This window comes from Anguilla anguilla, chromosome 9 (genome assembly GCF_013347855.1).
Source record: "Anguilla anguilla isolate fAngAng1 chromosome 9, fAngAng1.pri, whole genome shotgun sequence".
Taxonomy (NCBI): Eukaryota; Metazoa; Chordata; class Actinopteri; order Anguilliformes; family Anguillidae; genus Anguilla; species Anguilla anguilla.
Window position 1 is genome coordinate 49,090,989 of NC_049209.1, and position 14,964 is coordinate 49,105,952.

The following is a 14,964-nucleotide window of genomic DNA, read 5'->3' on the forward strand; positions in this document are numbered from 1 at the left end:
GGATCAGAACATCCGCTCTCTCTCTCTCTCTCTCTCTCTCTCTCACCTCTCCTTCGCAGTCCCCACGGCGACCGCTGACCCTCCCCTTCAAAACAATAACCGTATCAATCATTCAAAAGTACAGGTTCGATCAATATTTATCCTCAACTTTGCATCGCAGTGCCAAGTGTTACTTTCTTCTTGGAGTTCACTGAACTTAATGAAAAAATAAAAATATGTTTGTGTTTTAAACAACATTTACAGTCACTTAGTCATTGAAATTCAGGGGCAGATTTTCAGTGGGTGGGGTCCAGTGGGGTTTCAAAGCAGAAGCATTAACGAGATGCTTCCTGTAGAAGTAAGCATAGCTCGTTTAGTGATTTTTCCATGCCAATATTTCATAACAGACAACATACATACATTGACTATGAATAGTGTGTTTACCTATCCGTACCTGTGTGTTTGTGCTCTGTTTGACTCAATCTCCCAGGGGGCCATGGGGCCGGATCACGTGTCCACTTCCTGCATCCTGGAAGCAGGCTGTCCTGCCCCTGAGACTCCCCACTCCACCTCCTCCACGCCGGCACTTTCGCTCATAATTACAACCATAAATCACCGGGCTAACACATTCACAGGAACACAAAGAACGCTTGGTCCGGTCAGAGACCGGAGAAGAAGGGCAAAGCTGCATTATCTAGGGCCAGAATCACAGGGTCACGACAGGAACACAGCAACACAGCCCCCTCAGATCGTTTAAAGAGTCACCGGACGTGCTAATCTCAGCTGAGGTTATCAGTAAACAAGGAAGAAAAATTTCCCTTAAGCCTATGTAGCCTCTTCCATTAACCGTTGAATGTGTGTAATCACAATAGTATGTGATTAGAATGTTCTTAACTGAACATTCTAATGCTGATGTAACAATCACTGCTGGTAATTAATAGCACTGGAGTTCTAAAACCTAGTTCTAGGAGCTAGAATTTTGACAAACAAAGCCTAGCTGGAAATTAGAATAATTTCTATCACTACTCTGGGTACTTTTATACAGAACAGCAATGTCATTACACCAAGGACCTCTGCGGCTAAAGCCGTGATGCCATCCTGACTCTGTTTACTGAGTCCTTCAGTCTCAGCCACTAACTGTACAGCGGATCTATGCGGTAAATGGACAAACGCTGGTCCGAGCAAGGTGAGCCCAGGAAGTGTTCTTTATGATAGCGAGAGAGAGAGACAGAGAGAGAGAGAGAGGTGTACCGCCATGTGCCACTGAAGAAGCACATATACAGAGTGCTGTATTTCATGCGATATTCATGCTCATTGTAAACTTGGGAAAAAAAACTTGGCTGACGTGTAAAATGCGCGCGGCTAACTTTCTTCCTCGCCGCGCGTCCACGGCAGATATGAGCGAATGCGCGCTCGGGCTGAGCCGAACAGCTGCTCGCCAAGGGGTCGAGTGCAAAGAGCCGCCGTTGTGTTGGAAGCGCGCGAGTGGCGCGCGGACCCGTCTCACGCGGCGGGCAGTAAGGGATCGGGCCAGTAAAGCTGCTTATAGCCGCGGGATGAGAGGATGAGACGGCGGGAGACTTAAGGGGATCTGAGGCACTTTATCAACCGCGGGGAGAGGGAGGGAGAGAGTGAGGGATGGAGGGAGGGAGGGAGAGTAGGAGAGGAGAGGTCAGTTCGATCACATATGAAGGTGCCAAGAAGAGCTGGCTTTATAAAGCTACCGATCATCGCAGTCACAGCCTCAGTCGTCCTCGGTGTCCAATAGTACACCAAAACACACTGCAGTTCCGATGCCATTTATACCCTGCATTCATAATGTTATTAACATGTTATTACTATGGGCTTCCGCATAGCCTAGGCCCAGTCAGAACTCACAGTACACGGCAATAGAAGATCTCATTCTGAGAAGAGGCAGTGATATTTAAAAAAATGGCTCTCCACCAATCACAAAGTACATCGGTAACACCCAGCAGAACAATCCACCAATCACCATCTGTGTTGCTTCACTGGTTATTACCAACATAGTCTGCTATTGTTCGAGCTCCTCTCCTGTTTTACCAATAAGGTGAAACTGTCACGACCGTCTTAAGCCTATTTTATTACCCTTGAGGGAAGGTAGGAAGAAAACAGAGAAAAAAGCAGAGGAGGTATTTTGGAATTATGCAAGTTCATTCACAGGTTCATCCACCCAATAAAGTATTTCTCTGAAAACAGCAAACGCTAATAAAAGAGTAAAAAAAGTAAGATTAAATATACTGCAACTGCATTGGCACATTTTTCTTAATTTAATTAAAAAACCAAGCAAACCTTTTCCTTTTTTCACCTCTAACAGTACTCCTCTTTCACTAAGTTCAATAAAATTTGTCAAGTAAAGTGTAGCACTTGTTTTACGTGTGTAACCCGAAAGCAATAAAAGGGTCAAGGACCATAGTTGTTTCTCAGGAAAGATCTGTTCCTGGGTCATCCCCTTCAACAATGTAATAATCAAACATTGTCAATGTAATTATCAACAAGAGTCAAAACGCAATGTCACATTATCCTTTGTTATTTTTTATTTTCAGTTCCATTTTCATAGGAAGACTTGTGAAGATGACTTATCCATCCATACATTGCTTCAAAAAAAGAGTAAAATTATATAAATGTAGCATTTTACTGTAATCTTTCAAAAACACGTGTCTTTTCTAAAAGCAAACAAAAACCACACGATTTGCGCTTGCTTACATTGTGCAATTCAAAACCTTTCCGAAGGACGTTATATATGTTTTCTCGACTACATTAAACAATCATGAATGCTATTTTCTATTATAAATCAATGGAATAGAAGTTCCACATATTGGTCTAACATAGGGGTGTCCAACCCTGTTTCTGGAGATCTACTCTCCTGTAGGTTTTCATTTCAACCCTAATTTGGCACACATGACTCTACTAATTAGCAGCTCAATGAGATCTCTCATGGTTGAATGAGGTGTGCTTTGTTAGGCTTGGAGTGAAAACCCACAGGACAGCAGATCCCCAGGAACAGGGTTGGGCAGCCCTGGTCTAGCGTCACTTGCTCCGTAAAAGTAATGGTAAGATTCTTTCCCTCGTCAGGTGAGAAAGAGGCAATAAAGAAACACAGCAAAAATATATTTGGGACACAGCATTAAAGTTTCCGTAAGGCAGGGCTTCCCAACCCTGTTCCCACAGGTCTACAAGTCCTGTAGGTTTTCATTTCAACCCTAATTAGGCACACCTGACTCTACTAATTAGCAGCTCAACGAGAACCGTGGCTGCTGAGCGAGGTGTCCTTTGTTAGGGTTGGAGTGAAAACCTGCAGGACGGTAGACCTCCAGGAACATATTCGGTCAGCCCTGTCACAAGGCATGGTTAGGCAAGGTGGGGTGGGTGGGTGTGCGGGGGCCGGGCAATGAGGGGGATCGGCGATGGTGAGTGACAGTTATAGAGCCGGCCCTTTTGTGCCGCCAGCCTATCCGGCCGATAATCTTTACGGGACGTTGAGGGGGCGATGCGCGTATCCCATGATCCCCGGCTCCACGGAGTCACCGCCTCTAATAGCAGTAATCAATCTCCTCGTTGGCCAGAACAAGGGCTGTCCTACAGGGCAGGTAGACCTGGAGAAGATGGAGAAGAGAAGAGAAAGAGAGGAGAGGAGAGAGAGACAGAGAGAGAGGGTGAGAGAGAGAGAGGGAGAGAGAGAGAGAGAGAGAGAGAGAGATAATTACTCCGACCCTCCTTGGTATCTGTACCTGTAACAGATGTGTCGTTTTCTTTCCCACAGTTCATTGCGGTTTGGATTTCCCCGTGTTCCGAGCGCGGTCTGTTTTTCAGTTCGGCGACACACCCGCTCGGGAGCCGAAAGGTTAAAAACAAAAGAACGCCCAGGCAGCTCTGATGAATAGCAGCCATTAGGCAGCAATCGGCAACGGCTAACTTAGAGAAGCAAAGGGTACGAACAAAAATATATATTTCTTTGTGGCGGGGGGCAGGGGGAGGGGGCTAAAAGAGCCCTGAATTTCGTTTTTAACGGGAGCAACGTTGGGTGCAGTTGAAACACTTGCGCGGTTAACCCCCGGGGGGGGGGGGACACGGAATGTAATTTTCATTACGAGACGGCGCGACCTCCTGGCGCTCAGCGCTCGGGAGCGGGGTCAGGCGGGGCGGAGAACGTGCCGGAAAGCGGGGCTGAGCGGGGAGGACCGGCAGCGTCGCTTCGGGCTAAGAACGAGCGTGCGTACTGGAGGGGGGTGGGGGGGGGGAGGGGAGGGGACGGCGTTCATGAATAAATCAGCTCGGGGGGGGGGGGGGGGGAGAAACAGAGAGCCGTCGCCGCGCTTCCGGAACCCGGTCGGATTTCCCCCGAGACCAGAAACCGCGGTTTGTTAACCAGGGCGGTGAGCGGTCGCCGCGCTGAGCCCGCTAACGCCGCTGAGGGCCGAGCTAGCGTTCGTCGTGCGGCGGCGGTTTGGAGGCGGTTTGGTACGGTGCGAGACGAGCGCGGCGGTGATAACCAGCTTTCCGTTGCAGAACGGAGACCTGCGGGGCCAGAGGCGGCACGCTGGGGCGGCCAATAATAAACAGGCTAAAGCAAAAATACGTTTCCCTCCTGCAGCATCAGCAAGACCGCAGGACACTCAGCGCTGCAGAACACAGAGAAAGGGGGGGGGGGGGGGGGGGGAAACCAATTCGGCCCAGCGGTGAACAGCCACAGGCGATCGATCAGGGCTGCTCTATGCACCTCTGTCCGGGGTATGTCAGCCAAAAAAGCACTATGTCAGCTCTACGACAGTGTATGAATGATCTGTGATGCATCATAACCTTGGTCCAGAATGTAGCCAGGCTGTGAACATTCTCTAGCAATTGATCAGGACTGCTCTATGCGTCTCGGTCCAGGGATGTAGCCAAAACAGCATTATGACAGCTCTATGACACTGCTATGACAATTGTACGACAGCACCGTGAAGGCTCTGTGATGCCTTGTAACCTTGGTCCTGTGTTTCCCAAAAAGTAATCCTTATGCACAGCTTGGATTTGGTCTTAGGGGAGGACAGGGGTTAAAGACTAGTATCAGATACATCATCAGAAGCAACGCTTTATAACCGGGACCAGCTGTGACCCTGACCAAACGGTGACATACCGCAAGTGACTCATGCCTTTTCCCAAAAGATTCATAGAACCGTTCTGGCGTATAACCACCAAAATACATCTGCAACACCGCCGCCGTGCTCACTTTCCCGCAGAGGCTTTGGCAGAGACGGCCCCGTTCGCACCGACAGCTAAACGTGGACACGCAACATCCGTCACAACGGCGCTACCCCGCCGCAATCTGCACTCGCCTGCCACTGTTCCGCCACCGCGTGCAGTTCCCCCGAGCCGCCACTAGATGTCGCTGCCGGAGCCTCTTACGGGCCCGGTCCCGACTCCCCAGCCGCGGGCCGTGCTGGCGAGCCCAGGGGACGAGTACATTTGTTTTGATAAACGGCGGCCTCCGCGCGCAGTAAAAAGCCCGCTAATACACTGCGAATTGATCCGCGCTAAAGACTTCTCTGTAAACTCCCCCCGGAATACCGAACGACCGTCAGCTGCTAACGCCGCCAAGCTCTCGCGTCGGTGGTTTATTTCTCTGAGAGGTTTCGCAGCAAAACAAAAGCGATATTATTATTATTATTATTAATAATAATTTGAAGAAAAAAAAACAAAACACAAACATAGAAATGAAAAGCCTCTTCTGTGAGAATTAGCCAAGGCTGTTTCCAGATAGAGCAACCAATCAGGGTGACATCAGAGATCTTCTCCCAGGTACCACAGCCATTGACCGGGGGGGATAGCGTTTTACACAAGGGTAACACTTCAATATCGATTTCATTTTATCGACCGCCAGGAGCCCATTAAAGACAGCGGTACAGTACATAAGAAACAACAGCGACGCAAGAAGGATTACTCGTGCTTGCGCATAGCACCGCGCCGGAAAACCTGCCACTTGATTAATAAGAGATTTACAAAGGGGCTCGATGAGGTGGTCATTTATGGCAGCGGTTACAAGACCCCGGATCCCTCTCATGCAAAACAACAGAAGCTAAGCGAGAGCGCGACTTGATTAGCTCTCGAATGGGAGACCTTCGAGTTAAAAAAAAGTGGTTCATGGTAGAAGTGTGAGCAGCGTGCTATTATTCCCTCTGGACAATGTAACTCTAATGCTCCCATGTAGTAGACGATGCCTTCGTTCTAGTGAGACACTGACCTAAAGCCCTGCCACAATGTGGTCATTGATGAGTCCACCCCAAGATAAGGTTTCATTCGCTGATTGGGACTCTCAATCACCCAGGTTTCTCTCAACCCTCCCCCCCCCCCCCCACCCATCCGGAACTGATTGCTGATTGGCTACAGCTCTGCATCAGGCTGGCTTCCCAAGGGCAGGCCTTTTAAGGACAAATAGAGTTCGCAGCTAATGTTACCGGTGAAATCAACATCAGGACACAATAGGCGGAATTGCTGTGTAATGTCATTCTCTATATCACTGTCTGCAGTAATACAAAGAAACGTTCAGCAAGGGTACCACGGATCTCAGCTAAGGTAATCTTCTGAGATACACAAAGACTAGGAACTGGCCTGTGTGTGTGTGTGTGTGTGTGTGTGTGCCTCTGTTTTTGAAAAAAGAACATGAAGAATGAAGGATGAAAAAAAAACTGCACTGAGACATAATCAACATTCAACCCAGCTAAGAAACTGATAAATCACAACTCGCGTCCAAGGCCTAATAGAGGACATGGCTCCTTTCATAAAAGTCAGGATTTTTCCATTTGAAACAGGAAGCAGAGCATACAAAATGAGCGTCATGACGACATCACAGCGGCCATTTTGTTTCATCCTCGGCATGCGCGTCCTCTATTGCATCAAAGGGCCGGCCGGCTAAAGGCCATTTGGTTCTCCCCAGCTTTCATCTGAAACGATGGATTTTTTCATTCGAATTCTTTCTCTTTTTTTTTTTGAGAGCTCGCCTTGTCTGTTTGGGCTTCGCTCTTTGCTTTCAAGAGCAGAGCACGAAGAGGAAGTGTGTCACAGATATGACCTTTAAGCTGACTGTCGTGATGTAGTCCCTGGAACACGGACAGACTTTGGAGGATTTGCCATGAGAGAGGGGAGACGAGGAATGGTGGAAAATACTTGTCGACAAACTTACACATTTTTGCTCTTTATTAATAAATTTATAATACCAAACAGAATCCCCATAGCTACTATATATGCTAAACCAGGGCTGTACAACTCCGGTCCTGGAGGTCTAGCCTGTGTACCGTTTTTTTGTTCCAACTGATGACCCTGGCGTAGATTTCTAAACAGCTTTGCACAGCAGCGCCGCATCCAACTAATTATAATGAATTTGGGCATTCATTTGGGTGATGAGTTTAACCCCCTGCTCCCCTCCACAAAATACAGCTAGTCTTTTACACAGACATCATCCATTGTCACCAATGGCAAAGATACTTCCCCAAGAACTTGTGTAGAATTGAAAAGTTACGGGAAAACATAGGCGGAAAATAACTTAAAAAACAGAAAGGAATTCAATTTCAAAAATTTTGCAGACAGTAAAAAAAATATATATATCTATATAAGTGCATGAAAGGGTTTTTAAAATAGTATTATCAGTCTGGGATTTTTCCAGCAACTACTGAAAATATGCTGTGTAAGGAAACACTTACATAAAGAGACAGCCACAGACTACCGCTCACTTGAATGTGTTGCTCGGTGTAAAGGGTAGAACGCAGTAGGAGGAGAAGAGGCTTTTGTGGAAATCTGGCCCACTTGTTTACATCTGTGGCTTAGCAGTAAGAGGGAAAGTACAGCCAAGACTGAATAAAGGGCTGATTGTCCAATCAGGGCCTGCTGTAATTATATTTCACTGCATGTTAAACAATTTCTTTGTTTAGCCTGTTTTATTAATTTCTGATAATAAAAAAAAATGAGTCATTTTATAGGAGATGATTCATGCCAACTTTGAATCATAATCATTACATTACATTACATTATTGGTATTTAGCAGACGCTCTAATCCAGAGCGACTCAGACAAATCTTTCATCATCATCATCATCATCATCATCATCAGCTTGATATGAACCACACTGTTTTCTGTCTCAGTTAATCCACCAGGGGGAAACACCACATTTTTAACTCTTGAAAGCCTGAATGAAACAGATTTAAAAAAAAAAAAAAAGAGAAACATCAATGCTGGAACAATTCCTGCTAAATTATTCCTGTGAGCTAAAAAGAAAAGGTTAAATTGTGAAGTAGTGCCGGGACAGACAAAGTCTACACCTCAGACACAAGGCTCTGATGAAGCATCATCTTTTAGCATCAGCAAATTCATACACCGCCATCAAAGCGCCTCAGCCTCCCACTGAGCCACTGTGTCTTCCCCGTCTGCGAGTCAGCCAATCAGAGAGCAGAGAGGATGTTTTTTAAGACTCTGCCCGTCGCCTGTCGCCGTGGGAGCGCAGTGACTTGGCACTAAACAACCCAATCAGACATATAGTGGCTAATTAGACAGCAGCCGCAGCGGGGGGGGGAGTCTCGCAGAAGGGGGTGGGAGGTGGAGAGTGTGGGGGACACACACACGGAGGGGATTTGTCATCGGCGTGACTGAGCGCGCCCCCCCCCCCCCCCCCCCCCCCCCCGGAGGCTGGCTGCGTCTACCGTCGCCATGGCCGCCGCCCCGTGGTAATTCGCTGGCGATAAATTTAAAATAAAAAAAAAGGCAACAAAAAAAGGCGGGACTCGTCTGCCAGCGGAAGCGTGGCGGAGATCTCTGCGTGCTGTGATCTCACTGACGGTGAGAATGATGGTGATGGTGAAGAGAGAGAGGGGGTGAGAGAGAGGGAGGGAGAGCAAGAAAGAGGAGGGAGGGAGGGAGAGGGAGAGAGAAAAAGAGGGGGAGAGGGAAGGATGGAGAGACAGAGAGAAAAAAATATAGAGTTAGTGGGGACAAAGAGAGAGAGAGGAGAGGAGAAAGAGTTAGAAAGAGAGAGAAGGAGAAGGGGGAGAAAGGGGGAAAGGGAGAGAGAAAGAGAGATTGGGAGGGTGAGTGCACTTCACCTGCACCTCATCCTGACATGGCTGTTGGAGCATGTGTGAGTGTGTGTGTGTGTGTGTGTGTGTGTGTGTGTGTGTGTGTATAAATATACATGTGTGTGAGTCAGAGAGTCCTCTTATAGCCTAGGGATGAGCTGATGGAGGGAGTGTGTGTGCGTTCTAGTGTTGATGGAGTGTGTGTGTGTGTGTGGGGGGGTGGTGGTGTAAGTAAGTATGTGAGTGTGCGTGTGAGAGAGGAAAAGTGCTGGAGTGGATATTTTGCATAAATCAGTCATCACACACACACACACACACACACACACACACACACCCTCTGTCTTGCGTGAAAGGACGGGTGAAACAGTTGTTGTGCGCGCGCCCTTTCAGGAGGGGTAAACAGAGCGGGAGACGCTAACAATGTGCCGCGCGTCTTCGCCCGAAAAGCCAAGTCAGCAAAGCTCACTTCAGGAAACATTAAAGCCACATCCAGCTATGAAAGCTTCCAGCGGGAGGGCACTGCTGCTAGTCTTCTCTGCAGGGTACGAAGGACTTATCTTCTTTTCCCCCGCACGTACGCCACAGACCTAATCTAACAGGCATCGCAGTGTTTTACATCGCATTCAGGGTTCTAGCAGACGCCCTTATCCAGGGAGACTTACACGCCATACATTTTTAAAGATAGAATGAATTTATACGGCCTAATATTTACTGGACAAACTCAAGCACCTTGTTCAAGGCGGGGCACAGGGGATTCCCTCCTGGGAGTTACTCCTACATCCTCAGGAGTATGGATGTAGTTTGGTGAGAACTACATCCATACTCCTGCACCGCTCCCCACAGGTTGTAGTCTAACCGTGACTAGTCACGTGACCCTCAAACTCCACTGCTAATGTATTTAGTAAAGAGTATGTCTTTATGTCTTAAAGAGTCACAGGTGAAGTAGATGACTATGTTACTTAGTTACTAGTATTTTATGAATACACTACACCCTTACTTATGTTACACCTCTTAGAGAAGATAAAAATCTTGCACACACACTTAAACCGACCTGTCATTAAATGGGATGCTAATGGCTAATTTGTGGAGTTCTTTCTTTCACAGAAGAAAATGCACTCTAACCAGGGTCAGTTCTAGGCATAGGCGATATAGGCGGTCGCCCAGAGAGTCACCAAAATTTTCTGTAAAGGACTAACGTTGATTGGATTCAGCCCATTCCCTTGCCCAGAACGTTCTGAAAGTATATCTGTAACAACGCACCGCAACAACATTTTGACTGACAGATTTTACACGCGCACAGAACAAGGAAAGCTTCCACAGTCTAACAGAACTGCAATCTGCTGAGTCAAAGGACAGCTGGAAAAAAATAATAAAAAACAGTCAGAGGTTAGACAAATAACCGCAACTTTTTAAAAAGCGAACTTTTTACTTCGCAATCTCGGTTGACGGACAGCCGAGCTCATTGGCTGAACTTTCCGACGACGGGGAGACGCTCGCAAAGAGCTTCCAACTGCGCCGAGGCTGGCGTTTAAGATTTAGGATACATATAAGTGCCTAATCCAGCCAGATTCATTCCTTTATGTGTGCGTGTTGTCAGGGGAGAGACGTGCTTCGAGTACAAACGAGGGCTCTTCGCCGTTATGAGTGAAAGGGCGGTAAAACTGATGGACTCCATTAAAAGAAAAGGAATGGCAAACTTTAAACCGAAGCAACGGCCCCTTTCAATAAAACATGCAGCCGGCCTCCTGGAACAGACGGAGCCTTCTTTATTTATTTATTTATTTTTTTTACAGCACCTGTGTTGCGGCTTAATAATTCATTTCCTGTCATGATCGAGCAAAATGGGGAGAGGCAGCTTTTTTTTGCTCTTTAAACGCATTAGCTGAAAGGAGCCGTGCGGCGAATCGGTTTCTCCTTCCCTTTCATCGCGCGCGTTACCGTAACGATACAGATTAACAGAGGACCTGTTAACCCAACTTCACATTTGGCGAGGAGGAATTGATGATGACGGAACGGTAAGAAGAAAAGAAAAGGCGAAAGTTGAACAGGAGAATTTAAAATCTTTTGAAATGTGGAAGAGGTGTGTTTTTCAGGCCGGGGATCTTGCCAAGATGAAACAGTAGGCCAAATCACACTCATCCCTGTCTTCTCCCCTTTCCCATCCCCCTATCCTCCTAAACCTCTTTATTCACCATCCCCCTCTCTATCCTCCTTTGTTTTGCTATTCTCCTCCGGCTGTCCTCACCATCCCCCTCTCTATTCTCTTCCGTTTCTCTATTCACCATCCCTCTCTCCATCCTCCTCTACTTCTCTATTTACCATCACGCTCTCTATCCTCCTCTGTTTCACTATTCTCCATCCCCCTCTATTATCCTATTTCTCTAATCTCCATCCCTCTCCATCCTTCTCTGTTTTTCTATTCACCATCGCCCTCTCTATACACCATCCCTCTCTCTATCCTCCTGTTTCTCTATTCTCCATCCCCCTCTCTATTCCTCCTCTGGCTGTTCTCACCATCCCCCTCTCTAAAGCCCCCTGACAGTGCACTGGAGGCTGACATGTGGTGCTTCTTACCCATAAGCCCCTGAGAAGAACTGCAAGGGATGAAGAGATAAAACAATACCAGAAAAGGATTTTTTTTCTTTCCTGTCCCGAAGCCTTCAGATACAAATAAATAGAGGGCGCATTATTTATTTACTTATTTATTTATTTACTTACTCACTTATTTTAGTTGTATCGCGCTATTAGCCCAGAGCAAACCTCTGCGAAGGGAACCAAAAAAAAAAACACCCTTTCACTTTGATAAAGTTGCACGGATAAAGTTTTTAAAAACTCGCAGATAAAAAGAAAAGAGATAAAAGAGGAGAAAACGAGCAAGTGTCCACAGTGTAAAAAAAAAAAGAAGAATAATTGCCATATTTTTTTTCTTCTTTTTCCTTCTATTGTACCACACTTAGGAACGGTCCCCCCCCCCCAAGTGTAGCCTAGCCCAGACGGGCCGAGGCGTGATCGAAACTGACACTCCTAGTCCCGGCGTATTAGCCTTTCCTTTTAATATCCAATTACACCGCACATATTACACCGATGCCGTCGCCGCAGCGATTAATGGAACGAGGTGCTGAATAATGGAGGAGGAGAGAGCTAGGCCCGTGCTTCCGTGCGGAGAGAGAGAGACGGTGAGGTAACACCCCGTCTGGCGTCTCCTCCGGTTTTTAGCGAATGCGAAAAAACACACGCGCTGGCTTCTCGGCGCCAAAAACCCCCCTCGGCCCGTCGATCGCAGACCGAGCCTGCCGAGGGCGAAGCGTCGAGTCTACACAAATCAAACGAAAGGCCGGTCCGCCGATAAACGGCTTCGATGGCTATTGAAACGGAGCCGCGAGCTAGCTGAATGCTGAAAGAGAGATAGAGAGAGAGAGAGAGAGAGAGAGATAGAGAGAGAGTGAGAGAGATAGAGAGAGAGAGATAGAGAGAGAGAGAGGGAGCAATAGAGAGTGATAGAGATAGAAAGAGAGAGGGAGTGAGAGAGAGAGAATGGGGACATGGGAACAATTACAGAAAAGGAAAACAGTTACAGACAGTGGGAGAGATAAAAGAATGAGTGAAAAAGAGAGTGACAGAGAGAAAGAGAGAGAGGAAAAGACAGAGGGTACGGAGGGGGCGGGGCTGAAGAACGGCGGGAGAGGCGTGGGGACGGAGGGAAAGAGCGCGTTTCGCCGGCGGTATCGTTGGACGCGAGCGGAGGAAGCGGAGGACGCATTGCTATTCCGCACGCGGCCCGAGCTCCTGAGATCAATAACAACACCAGGCTCAGGGGCTTTATTTACCACCTGCCCGGCCGTGCGGCCATACCTGCTGTACGGCTGGATCCCACAGGAGGGAGAGAGGGAGGAAGGAGGGAGAGAGGGAGGGAGAGGAGAGAGAGGGAGGAGAGAGGGAGGGAGAGATAGAGAGGGAGAGAGGGAGGGAGGGAGGGAGGGAGGGAGAGAGGAGCGAGGGAGGGAGGAGGGAGGGAGAGAGGGAGAGAGGGGGAGAGGGAGAGAGGAGGGAGAGAGGGAGGACAGAATGAGAAAGGGAGGAGGGAGGGAGGGAGGGAGGAGAGAGGATAGAGGGAGGGAGGGAGAGAGGAGCGAGGGAGGGGAGAGGAAGGGAGAGAGGCGTGCATACAGGGGTAAGTGGGCCTAGCGCAGTAATGGCTGGAAATGATTGGGCTCACCAGCATGGAGTTGGGGTAGCTCTTGAAGTGGACCGGCTCGGTGAAGAACTCGGTGCCGTGCTCCAGCCGCCCGTGGCCCCCGTACTGCTGGTCGTCCGAGTCCAGCTTAATGGTGTATCTGAGAGAGGGGCGGGGTTAAGGAACACAGACAACTGAGGGGGGGGGGGGGGGGGGGGGGGGGGGGGGGAGGAGAGGGGTTCACAGAAGAGGCAAAAAAAAAAAAAAGGACTGTCACATGTTCTCTCGTTATTTTCCCCGAGAATTTATTTTAATTACCGGCACAAGAAACGGGTGATTAACGAACAGGTGAGTTTTTTTTTTTTTTTACGAGCCTCACTAAATCAAAGAAGCGCAAAGCAGGGCTTTATGGAAGAGCGGCCTCCTTTCCGCTAACGAAAGGAGCTGGGACCTGAAAGGGAAATAAACCGCTTCCTGTCTAAACACGAGCTGCGGCAAAATTACCCACAATGCCCTTTGATTTATTCTTCCTCTTTAGAGATCAAAGAGGGAAAAGTAAAAGCTTCTTTAAATATTTCATATTTCCTCCGCAATCCACGTGCGTGTAATTACTGCAATGATTCAGTTAAATATAAAATCGTTAAGTGCGGCATGAATTAATATTTTCCCCTTCTGTGACCCCAAGAAACTTTGATTATGTGAATAAAAGTGCAGCCTTCGAGTTCAATCGGGGCCTGCCACGTGCCGTACCTTTAAGAGAAACGCGCGACTCGTGTTCACCTGATGCCATAAAAGGACTGTTATTGACGTGCGATAGTGTAGACCTTCCATCTACATTTGCCACTTCACTTTCATGGTGCATAGACAAACAAGACCAGGTTAAAACCTAGTATATGGCTGAACACACGTGATCCGGCCGACCAATGGTGTGACTTCATAACTCGGCCGACCAATGGTTTAACTTCATCACTCACTCACTCACTCACTCACTCACTCACTCACTCACTCACTCACTCACTCACTCACTCACTCACTCACTCACTCACTCACTCACTCACTCACTCACTCACTCACTCACTCACTCACTCACTCACTCACTCAGTCAGTCACAGACATTCGCGTTTGTAGGGCTGGCCCAGCTGCTGCGGTCCAGCCAAAAAGAAATACCTCAGAAACTAACAGGGGCAGTTATAACTGACCCCTCCCTTACCCTGAGCTCTCACTGTTCCCATAAATCACAATTAAACGCCAAATTTTTACATGAAACAACATTAGGTCATAATTACCGGCAGGATGAGCATGACCTGCTGTTGACTCAAAGACTTTGGTGCTTCAGCAGATGTCTCCATGGTAACCAGACAAGAGCAGACTTAAGAGTCACAGTCACCATGGCACTCATACTACAAATATTACTACTACTGTTGCCACTACTACTACTACTACTACTACTAATACGACCAGTGTGGCTACTACTACTGTTAGTACTACTACTACTAATACAACCAGGGTTGCTACTACTACTACTTCTACTACTACTACTACTACTACTATTACTACTACTACTAACACAACCAGTGTTGCTACTACTACTGCTAGTACTACTGCTAATTCTACTACTACAACTGCAACTACTACTATTACCACTGTTGCTACTACTGCTAATGCTAATACTACTACGACTACTACTACTGCTGCTACTGCTACTAATACTCCTACGGCTACTACTACTTCTACTACTACTATTAAAAGT

The 14,964-nt window shown here is 47.6% G+C and overlaps 1 protein-coding gene across 1 annotated transcript in view; it reads right to left on the bottom strand.

Moving 5' to 3' along the window:
• Positions 1 to 2,511: 2,511 nt before the first annotated feature.
• LOC118235734 (1,4-alpha-glucan-branching enzyme-like) overlaps positions 2,512 to 14,964 on the bottom strand; it is a 155,219-nt gene continuing 142,766 nt past the window's right edge. The window contains exons 15-16 of the mRNA XM_035433453.1: positions 13,257 to 13,374; positions 2,512 to 3,593 (exon numbers count right to left, since the gene is read on the bottom strand). Coding sequence (XP_035289344.1) covers positions 3,531 to 3,593; positions 13,257 to 13,374 — 181 coding nt within the window. The 3' untranslated portion in view covers positions 2,512 to 3,530. The remainder of the gene's footprint in view (positions 3,594 to 13,256; positions 13,375 to 14,964) is intronic.